This window comes from Esox lucius, chromosome 20, assembly GCF_011004845.1.
Source record: "Esox lucius isolate fEsoLuc1 chromosome 20, fEsoLuc1.pri, whole genome shotgun sequence".
NCBI classification, from domain to species: Eukaryota; Metazoa; Chordata; class Actinopteri; order Esociformes; family Esocidae; genus Esox; species Esox lucius.
Genome location: NC_047588.1, coordinates 42,698,312 through 42,709,679, shown reverse-complemented (window position 1 = coordinate 42,709,679; position 11,368 = coordinate 42,698,312). Strand labels below are relative to the sequence as shown.

At 41.3% G+C, this 11,368-nt stretch overlaps 2 protein-coding genes across 8 annotated transcripts in view; one reads left to right on the top strand and one right to left on the bottom strand.

Moving 5' to 3' along the window:
• Positions 1-144: 144 nt before the first annotated feature.
• The window catches only part of LOC105027982 (zinc finger protein 664-like), a 25,407-nt gene continuing 14,183 nt past the window's right edge, over positions 145-11,368 (bottom strand). The window contains exons 1-6 of one of the 6 annotated variants that reach the window (XM_034288602.1): positions 6,247-6,332; positions 5,593-5,830; positions 5,401-5,465; positions 4,443-4,641; positions 1,464-1,658; positions 145-816 (exon numbers count right to left, since the gene is read on the bottom strand). In XM_034288602.1, coding sequence (XP_034144493.1) covers positions 803-816; positions 1,464-1,658; positions 4,443-4,641; positions 5,401-5,465; positions 5,593-5,800 — 681 coding nt within the window. In that variant the 5' untranslated portion in view covers positions 5,801-5,830; positions 6,247-6,332 and the 3' untranslated portion in view covers positions 145-802. The other 5 variants (XM_034288601.1, XM_034288598.1, XM_034288600.1 and 2 more) reach the window with 5 other exon arrangements.
• The window catches only part of LOC105027972 (gastrula zinc finger protein XlCGF17.1-like), a 21,350-nt gene continuing 18,841 nt past the window's right edge, over positions 8,860-11,368 (top strand). Inside the window, exons 1-2 of one of the 2 annotated variants that reach the window (XM_010900376.4) lie at positions 8,860-8,942; positions 10,400-10,515. In XM_010900376.4, the coding sequence (XP_010898678.2) occupies positions 8,940-8,942; positions 10,400-10,515 (119 nt within the window). In that variant the 5' untranslated portion in view covers positions 8,860-8,939. Of the gene's footprint in view, positions 8,943-10,399; positions 10,614-11,368 lie in introns of both variants that reach the window. The other variant, XM_029115995.2, reaches the window with a different exon arrangement.

Below are 11,368 nucleotides of genomic sequence, written 5' to 3'. Positions count from 1 at the left end.
ACTTAGCTCACTGAAATGATCCAGCTATACATATCTACACGTAACCTTAGATTGCATGATACAGGCATTCTAATTGTACCTAGAATTTCTAAACAAACAACTGTAGGAAGGGCCATTACTGTGGAATGATCTGCCAATTAAGGTTAGAAATGCAAACTCAGTGCAAACTTTCAAGTATCTGCTAAAGATTCATCTCTTCAGCATGGTCTATGATTAAGATCAGTCTGGTCCAGGGGTGTTAAGGTGACCATAAGGCTTGATGCGGTCTTGCCAGGTGGGTTCTCATCCCCACTTGGATGCCCTCCCTCCAATGCCACCCCCATGTCCAGAGTTTTATAGACACAGCCCACATGCATTTATTCATTAGTAAAACGTGTACTCTTAAAACGTTCACCCGGCACAGCCAGAAGAGGACTGGTCATCCCTCTGAGCTTGGTTCCTCTCTAGATTTCTTCCTAAATTTCAGCCCCCTCTTAGGGAGTTTTTCCTAGCCCCTGTGCTTCAACACGGTTGTTGTTTACTCTTTGAGGTTTCAGGCTGGGTGTATTGTAAAAGCACTTTGTGACAACTTGTTTAAAGGGCTTTATAAATACAATTGATTGATTGATCTTACCAGTGGGCATACAATTATTGTAGGATTGTTTTACAAAACACTGTCTATGAATACTAGCATTCTCAAATCCAAGGACAATTCTAATATAGCTTCTACACACCCTTGAGGCTCCAGGAGTCTCTTTCTTGGAAGCCCTTCTCACATTCAGAACAGATGTAAGATTTCTCTCTAGTCAGGTGATGTTTGAGGTTATTTGAGAGAATCTGTTCAAACAAACAGAACAAGAATTATTATCTCCTGTGTGTACACTACATGAAGTGAGTTCAAATGATGTTAAAAAGCATTTCCTAAATTCAGAAGTAAGGTTATTCTCCAGTATGTATCCGCTGATGTATTTTCAGGGAAACTAGATGACTGAAACTCTTCCCACAGTCAGAACAGGAATATGGCTTTTCTCCTGTGTGCACTCTCTGATGACTACTAAGGTGAGATGATGTAATGAAACACTTTCCACAGTCAGAACAGGAGTAAGGCTTTTCTCCTGTATGTATGCGCTGGTGAACTGTAAGGCTACCTAACTGAGAGAAATTCTTCCCACAGTCAGAACAGGAGAAAGGTTTCTCTCCAGTATGTATGCGCTGGTGATATTTTAGAATTTTTAATTGAGAGAAGCTCTTCCCACACTCAGAACATGAGTAAGGTTTCTCTCCTGTGTGCACTCTCTGATGATTAGTGAGTTCAGATGATGTAATGAAACACTTCCCACAGTCAGAACAGGAGTAAGGTTTCTCTCCAGTATGTATGCGCTGGTGAACTTTAAGGCTTCCTAATTGAGAGAAACTCTTCCCACAGTCGGAACAGGAGAAAGGCTTCTGTCCAGTATGTATCTGTTGGTGAATTTTAAGGTTACCTAATTTGGAATAACTCTTCCCACAGTCAGAGCAGGAGTGCTTCTCTCCTGTATGTATGTTAATGTGTCTTTTCAGTAATGGTACGGACAGGAAACATTTTTCACAAAGGGGACAATGGTGAGACTTCGTATCTTTGTTTTCTTCCTGTTGTTGCTCTTCAGATGTAGGAAATGTATCTATTTCCGCCATCTGATCTGTGGGATTAAAATGAAGAAGACATATGAGTGCAGTGATTCACACACAGTATCAAAGAAGTAGATCACATCAAAGGTCAATGTAACTATTCCATGCAAAGAGGAGGTTCCTGTAATATCCAGATGGCTACCACCAATAATAATATTTAAATAACAACATTTATTTCTCATGTAGTTTGCAATCTAACTTTAAATAAACTAAATTCTTGAACTCAGTCCTGGCTGATCCTGCCAGAAATACAGCGTCATTTATTAGTTTGAGCCTGTCGTCCATTCAGTCATGACTGGCAAAGGTTTGGTTAATCCGCAGATAAAGACTAAAAGACTTATTTACAACGATTATAATATTCCTTTTGATCCTGAAAACTAGATTTTATGAAACTAGTCTCAAATTACAAATATGAACTCTTGTAACTCTTGAAACCTTAAACCCCCCTCTCACATTACAACTCTGGAAACAGGAATTATCTTAAATGTATTTACTATTTGCACTGAGATTTTTCTGCTAAATGACATTCCAAAAGATCAAAATGGCAGTGTTCTACTCCATAACCACGTGAAGTAGGAGTGCTGCAGCCCCTTTCTGCAGCTTTGGCGTCCCCCCCAGGAGATTCCAGAATGTACTTTAAGCTAGTCCGTTGGTTGCCGAGACGCACGTCACTATTGCCGTTCAATGTAACACGCCATTGTGGCACCACCTAATGGATTGCCTAAAACATGCAGAAATTACCCCAAGGCATCTGCAGGTTTCAGCAAGTTAAATTTAAGACTTTCTAATGCCACTTCGAATTCAATTTAAAACCAATTTCACAACACCACATGCAAAAAACACCAGCTGAAGTACCCACCGTTGTTAGCGCAGCAGGCCTACTGTTAACAACGTTACTGGCTGTACTTTGCGGGACTGTCGTTGGTGATACGCCCAAACCTAACTGAGAAATGCCGGCGTTTGTTGGAGGCTTTTCACAGCGTTTGTGTTTCTCATCCTTCATATGGAATTCCACATGAAGGATATTTTCTTTCCCTTCAGCAGATTTCAATCACCAAGAAAAGTTGCTGTTGTCCAACCACTACTGATTGAATTTGCAATTTCCCACAGTACCTGAATAAAGTTTATTTTTTCTTTACTCTGCAGGTGATTTCTCTTATTAAGTTTTTCCAAACCCAACTCTTTTGTATTTATCAATGATAATTTCCTACCAGTGTAAATGAAGTAGAACTAAAAACAGTGGTTGCTCCCACAAGTTGATAAGGAGATATTTTCACCTTGAAATTCTGTTATTTTGATAAGAATAAATGATTAACCTCACACAAAAGCAATACTGTGGAAAAAGAGAGAAGTGCAGGGCAAAACTGACTGAATTAGATGTCATTCATACGTCTAATTATGAAAATGAATAAAAAGATAAGTCAAAAAAGCATTTGACTTTCAAACAAAACACTAACTCATTCACCCCAGGAAGCAAGGCAACCGGCTGGTTCATCAGTTACTAGATATGTGGTTGTTATGTCTGCAATCACCCAATGGGCATCTGCATTTAAATTCCTGATAAAACCAAGGGCCCTGAAGACGGATTGCCAGCCACCCGCTTGACTGTCATGCTGGCCAGGTGCTGTCTGCTATTGGCATGGCTGGTCAGGGATTGTTGGCGAAAGTTGTCAGTGCCTTTGTCCGCTCTAGCCGGGAACTTAAGACAGACGTCAGTGCATCTGAGTTTCATCGAAGTCGAAACATGTAAATTATTTATTGCACTGAGGTAAAAACGTTTGCTTTAATTTGAGCTCGTAGTTGTCCTTCACTGCCTTCTTCACTTGAGTGACTCGCGCAAGTTTAAATGTTTTATTAAAAACAATACCAGACAACTGAGCGTCACATCAATGCTCAATTCTTGACTGGCCAACAGCATGTGCCAAGAGCTGAAAGGTCATTATTTGTACATGTGCCAGATTACGAAACTCGAGGAAGTCAATATTATAATGCGATTTTAATGATCAACGTCACGTTTTCTGCAGAAGAATGTTTACTGCCCAGAGCATCGTTACTGAGCCCCGTCTTACCTGGTTTAATAAAATCCACAATCTCCTCTTCACATCTAATACCATCGTTACTGAGCCCCGTCTTACCTGGTTTAATAAAATCCACAATCTCCTCTTCACATCTAATACCATCGTTACTGAGCCCCGTCTTACCTGGTTTAATAAAATCCACAATCTCCTCTTCACATCTAATACCATCGTTACTGAGCCCCGTCTTACCTGGTTTAATAAAATCCACAATCTCCTCTTCACATCTAATACCATCGTTACTGAGCCCCGTCTTACCTGGTTTAATAAAATCCACAATCTTCTCTTCACATCTAATATCATCGTTACTGAGCCCCGTCTTACCTGGTTTAATAAAATCCACAATCTCCTCTTCACATCTAATACCATCGTTACTGAGCCCCGTCTTACCTGGTTTAATAAAATCCACAATCTTCTCTTCACATCTAATACCATCGTTACTGAGCCCCGTCTTACCTGGTTTAATAAAATCCACAATCTCCTCTTCACATCTAATACCATCGTTACTGAGCCCCGTCTTACCTGGTTTAATAAAATCCACAATCTTCTCTTCACATCTAATACCATCGTTACTGAGCCCCGTCTTACCTGGTTTAATAAAATCCACAATCTCCTCTTCACATCTAATACCATCGTTACTGAGCCCCGTCTTACCTGGTTTAATAAAATCCACAATCTTCTCTTCACATTTAATATCATCGTTACTGAGCCCCGTCTTACCTGGTTTAATAAAATCCACAATCTTCTCTTCACATTTAATATTATTCAGTCCCAGTGTTTGACTGCAGTCTTCCTGCTTCACTGATGTCATCTCTGAATCCACCAATGAACACTGAGCTTTACTGTCACAATCAGAATCCAGTGACTCTTGTTTGGGTTCAGTGTGGAAGGAGAGCAGCAGGTTGGGTTTCTCCTCCATCTGATAAAATAAATACCAAACCAGACACAAACATGACTGATGAACATGTTGGATGGGGGAAAAATACAAACAACAATAATGTAGGAAAACACAATCACGTTGTTGATACAACAAACATGGGTCAAACACATAAGGTGTCCTTTAAAGGGGAATTATATAGAATCCTAACTATACCTCTAAATAAATCAACTTATCTCTACCCTCACCGAACGAGACTGGTATAGTACAAGCTAGTCCAGGGGGGTTTAGGTTTCGAAGGATAGTACTGACTGGTATAGTACAAGCTAGTCCAGGGGGGTTTAGGTTTCGAAGGATAGTACTGACTGGTATAGTACAAGCTAGTCCAGGGGGGTTTAGGTTTCGAAGGATAGTACTGACTGGTATAGTACAAGCTAGTCCAGGGGGGTTTAGGTTTCGAAGGATAGTACTGACTGGTATAGTACAAGCTAGTCCAGGGGGGTTTAGGTTTCGAAGGATAGTACTGACTGGTATAGTACAAGCTAGTCCAGGGGGGTTTAGGTTTTGAAGGATAGTACTGACTGGTATAGTACTAGCTAGTCCAGGGGGAGGTTTAAAGTGGGAAGGATAGTAATGTGAATGTTTAAAGTGGGTATAAAGAAATTACAAGTAATTGCAAACTGATAGATACCAGCGAGAAAGTTTAAATGGGGAATGTGTCAGTCACTAGGATTCATTTAGTAGGTTAACATGTTATTTATTCCCTTAGTATCAACTGCAGGATAATAACATGAAACTAACCCAGGAATCACAGTTCTTATCTTCAGGGTGTTGCTGTTGTTGAGATGTCTCGTCTCCAGGAATCTCTGCCATTTAATTTACATCAGAAAAGTTAACAGGTGCAGTTAGTACATTATAAAACTTCAATTATTTGTATACTGTGTGTGTGAAGACAAGAATAACAATTCATTTTACATTTACATAAGTTCTTACCTTGATTAATTACATCCCCAATATTCTTCTCCTCCTCTTCACATTTAATATTATTCAGTCCCAGTGTTTGACTGCAGTCTTCCTGCTTCACTGATGTCATCTCTGAATCCACCAATGAACACTGAGCTTTACTGTCACTAACAGAATCCAGTGACTCTTGTTTGGGTTCAGTGTGGAAGGAGAGCAGCAGGCTGGGTTTCTCCTCCATCTGCTATAATATACACCAAACCCGACATGACTGATACACAAAGACACAAACAGAAAGACCCTGAATCCAAAATGTTGATATCAGAATTGGAATTCTCAATTGAAAGTCAATGGAAAGCGGTTTAAATTTCTTGAGATTAAGAATGCAAAATGTTGATATCAAGAATGCAAAAAGTTAATATCAAGAATACAAAAAGTCGGCCACTTAGCAAGTTCTGTACGGTACTAAAACCCCACAAATATTAACCAACGTTAGCCACCAACTTCCAAACTCAGGACATCGGTGACTGGCTACTAAAAGAAATACAGTTAACTATATAACCAGCAAGCTCTGAACATTAGCTAATGTGGCTCTTGTACACGCCAACATGAATACGCATAGTAACATTTCTACACATTACCACAAACACAATACACTTTACACAGGCTCAAATTTCCCACGTTCACCTGAAGTTAGATTCTTCTCTAGGATACTCCTTGAGTTAGATTGATACAACCCCATGCAGCCTACTGATCAGTGGCTTGTGAGCGACATTAAAGAAACACTTCCGGGTCACGAGAATTAGGACATTTTCAAAATAAAAGAGACCAACGTATTATTCCAAAACTGACCCAAATTGTATTTTTAATTGTTTAAGAAAATGGACCTCTCGAAACATTGACAGCAATTAATATTTGATCATATTTAAGAGTATTTTCAATAAAAAGTGGGTGCTAAAACACATTCCAAGGGCAAAATTCTGATTCATAAACTATTGAATGTTCCACAGTGAAAGTAATGTACGAAATGTTCAGGAGAGTGTGTAGAGTAAGACAAACCTGTCTAATCATGGGGAATGATAGCAACACAATATTTACCACACCCTCTTTAGCCCCCAATGCAAAACACTATAATAGACAGTACATGTACATATCCCTATACAGAAAAAACTATTATATATGCAGCAGTGAATATATTGTAGTAAATGTTCAGGAGAGTGGATAGAGTGACTATATGCAAAAAAAATCCAGGGACACTCTGTATTTGCAATTGTTGCTGACATTTTACTCCACCCACCCCATTGGCCACATTGTAACTCAAAGGATATGAAATATATATTGCCCTATATGAAAAAAACAAGGCACCGGGGGTGGAGGAGATCCGCCCTGAGTACCTCAAGACTCTGGATGTTGTGGGGCTGTCTTGGTTGACACGCCTGTGCAACATCGCGTGGCGGTCGGGGACAGTGCCTCTGGGATGGCAGACCGGGGTGGTGGTCCCTCTTTTTAAGAAGGGGGACCGGAGGGTGTGTTCCAACTATAGGGAGATCACACTTCTCAGCCTCCCCGGGAAAGTCTATGCCAGGGTTCTGGAGAGGAGAATACGGCCGATAGTAGAACCTCGGATTCAGGAGGAACAGTGTGGTTTTCGTCCGGGCCGTGGAACACTGGACCAGCTCTATACCCTCTACGGGGTGTTGGAGGGTTCATGAGAGTTTGCCCAACCAATCCACATGTGTTTTGTGGATTTGGAGAAGGCATTCGACTGTGTCCCTAGCAGCATCCTGTGGAGAGTGCTTCAGGAATATGGGGTCCTGGGTCCTTTGCTAAGGGCTGTCAGGTCCCTGTACAACCGAAGCAGGAGCTTGGTCCGCATTGCCGGCAGTAAGTCAGACTTGTTCCCAGTGCATGTTGGACTCCGGCAGGGCTGCCCTTTGTCACCGGTTCTGTTCGTAATTTTTATGGACAGAATTTCTAGGCGCAGCCAGGGGCCGGAGGGTGTCAGGTTTGGGGACCACACAATTTCGTCTCTGCTCTTTGCAGATGATGTTGTCGTGTTGGCCCCTTCTAACCAGGACCTTCAGCATGCGCTGGAACGGTTTGCAGCCGAGTGTGAAGCGGTGAGGATGAAAATCAGTACCTCCAAATCCGAGGCCATGGTCCTCAGTCGGAAAAGGGTGGCTTGCCCACTTCAGGTTGGTGGAGAGTGCCTGCCTCAAGTGGAGGAGTTTAAGTATCTAGGGGTCTTGTTCACAAGTGAGGGAAGGATGGAACGGGAGATTGACAGACGGATCGGTGCAGCTTCTGCATTAATGCGGTCGATGTATCGGTCTGTCGTGGTGAAGAAAGAGCTGAGCCGCAAGGCGAAGCTCTCGATTTACCAGTCAATCTACGTTCCTACTCTCACCTATGGTCATGAGCTTTGGGTCATGACCGAAAGGACAAGATCCCGGATACAGGCGGCCGAAATGAGCTTTCTCCGCAGGGTGGCCGGGCGATCCCTTAGAGATAGGGTGAGAAGCTCGGTCACCCGGGAGGATCTCAGAGTAGAGCCGCTGCTCCTCCACATCGAGAGGGGTCAGCTGAGGTGGCTTGGGCATCTTTTTCAGATGCCTCCGGAACGCCTTCCTGGGAAGGTGTTCCGGTCCCGTCCCACCGGGAGGAGACCCCGGGGAAGACCTAGGACACGCTGGAGGGACTATGTCTCCCGGCTGGCCTGGGAACACCTCGGTGTCCCCCCGGAAGAGCTGGAGGAAGTGTCTGGGGAGAGGGAAGTCTGGGCATCCCTGCTTAGACTGCTGCCCCCGCGACCCGGCCCCGGATAAGTGGAAGATGATGAAAAAAAACTATTCTATGCACCGCAGTGAATGTATTGATTTTTTTGCATATAATCACTCTATTCAGTCTCCTGAACATTTCCTACAATACATTCACTGCGGTGTATAGAATAGTTTTTTCTGTACAGGGCAATATGTATTTCATATGCATTGAGTTACATTGTGGCCTATAGGATGGGTGGAGTAAAATGCCAGCAACAATGGCAAATACTCAGTGCCCCGTGATTCTTTTGCATACAATTACTCTATCCACTCTCATGAACATTTCCTACAGAACATCTTTACTATATACACTAAGCAAAGTGGCAAAATAGATTCAATATTATAAAAATCGCGTTTTAGTTTAATCTAATCTAATTTGATGAATTACCCTTTTATTGCTTCCGGTTTAGGTCAGAGGATTTAGGGCTACACCTCGATTGAGCACACACTCCAGCACGGTAGGTGGCAGCATGCAATTTAATGTTAGTTTGCGGTCCGCCTAATACCATAGAAGAGGGAACATCTTTTTGTGAAAACACAATCCACATTAAAGCTGTTGAAATGGTAAGTGTTTTCAGTTCTATATAAATTATCTGCGGTGTGAGCGTTTAAACGACAGTGAATCTTAATGGTAGGAACCAAACAAATTCCTAAACAGTTCTTAAATGTTCTTCATAAAATGGAACTCATAATGTAATTGTAAAAAATGTACAAGGAACAAATCCAGATCATAAAACAGATCTACAGTACAATTACAAGGACATAACTTTGATTTCTTAGATCCGATTAAGCCTAATCCGGGACAATGTAGTTTTTCATTAAACTCGTTTTTTGTTATTGTCCAGAACAGACTTAATCTGTATCAGTGAAACCAGCCGATAGTGACGGTCTTCAAAGTATTAAACCATAAAATGTTATTTAAGCTAGGTAATTAATAATTCAACACTTAGTTTTGTGCGTTTCCAACTCCATCCAGATAACAAGCTAATATGCCAGCCATCCAGATAACAATATGCTAGCCTAACCTGTTAGAGCTGTAGCCTGTCCTTATTAGCTATAGTTCCTCGTTCTGTATTTCTAATTCTATTGATTGTGCATATTTCTCTTCATACCTACTGTAGAAACAGAGATGTTTTAGCTTGAATTTAGTTCAGTGCCTAAAAGAAAACCAAAAAGGTAAACATGTCAAGTCGTGACATCCCAATTCCCCTATGCTGCGGTCAAGTTAAATAATGAACCGCTTATGTTTTTGAGATGCTGAATTGTGGAAACGTCACATTTCTTGAAGTCACGCAATCTTAAAATCTTCAAAGTTAAATAGCAGTTGGTTATGTTGATTTATTCGCTTTCACGGGAGCTAGTCAATTGCAAGTAAGAATCAGAAGGTGAAGGAATTGTAGGATGGGTTGGTGAGTCTTACAAGGGGCTTCACATACTCTTCAACACATTATGTGAAAATAGGTGGGGGTTTGCAGCCATTATGCTTTGGCCACCTTCCTTTGTTTTCTCCAAGGCCCTTTTTTGTGGGGAGGGGTGTTAATAGTAAACTCCCGACTCCCCCATGTTACTTCTCCTTGGCCAACACAATAAAACAAATAACTGGCATTCACACATTTACATGTAATCAATTAGCCCCACCAAACTAGACTTTTGGCCTTCCCAAGTATCTTGACATGCAGCAGACACTGGTAACAAACTATACATCACAGTACACTCAGACTACACCATTGGTCATTTCCTGAGCCTAGGTTAACACATTCAGATATTACAGTTGATCTGGGTAGTTAATTAACAGGTGAGGGAATAACTTGGGAAACAGAAATCTAGTTCTGTTAAGATAATGCCATTAATAGACAGTATACCACATCAAGAGACACCCCTAAACTAGGCTTTTGTAACATGCAGGGGGTTTGGGACACCTGAAAACCATGATCTTAAAATTATGACGGATTTAGTTTTGTATTTTGTCCCCATCACACGTTCATCAGTCATGAATAGGTCTGGTTTGGTCTTTATTTTAGCAGATTGAAGATAAACCCAGCCTGCTGCTCTCCTTCCACACTGAACCCAAACAAGAGTCACTGGATTCTGATTGTAACAGTGGAGCTCAGTGTTCATTGGTGGATTCAGAGATGACATCAGGGAAGCAGGAAGACTGCAGTCAAACACTGGGACTGAACTTTGTCATCAAAGATAAAGAAGAGAAGAAGAATACAGGCGATTTAACTAATCAAGGTAAGAACTGCTTTTATCAAGTTTATTGTTGACAATATCTTCTTAATAATTAAAGTAAATGTAATTTCATGCTATCTGCCTGTATTATCACATATTGTTATGCTTATTTAGTAGGCATTTCAGAATGAAAAAATAACAAAGTTAAAGATGTTCTCCAGTAAAAAGTTTGCTTAAAAGCAGTAAACTGAATTTATTAATTGTTTAAGACAATACACCTCTCTAAACATTAACAATACATATTTATTCATATAAAAATATACATTTCCATATAATCTTGGTTTTAAACATGTTCCAAAGTCAAACATTCAGCCAGTGCAAATACGTCTACATGCTGCAGTGAATGTATTGTAGGAAATACTCTGTAGCATATATACAAAAATATATTTTGGAGGGGCAATGCATGCTACATTTAGCAACACTATATTTACCAGTTTGCTCGATTGTGCCGAGATCAGGTGATTGACTCGGCCATTGCAGAATATTCCACTTCTTTACCTTAAACTCCTGGGTTTTGGGTCATTGTCCATCTGTAAAGTAAAGCTCCGTCCAATCAACTTGACTGAATTTGACTGAATCTGAGCAGCCAATGTCTACCCACTCTGGCCACATGAGGCTGGCATTGTCCTGCACCAGGAGGAGGCCAGGGCCCACTGCACCAGTTTAAGGTCTGACGATGGGTCTGAGGATTTCATCCTGGTACCTAACAGCAGTCAGGGTGCCGTTGGCTAGAATGTGGAGGCCAGTGTGTCCCTCCA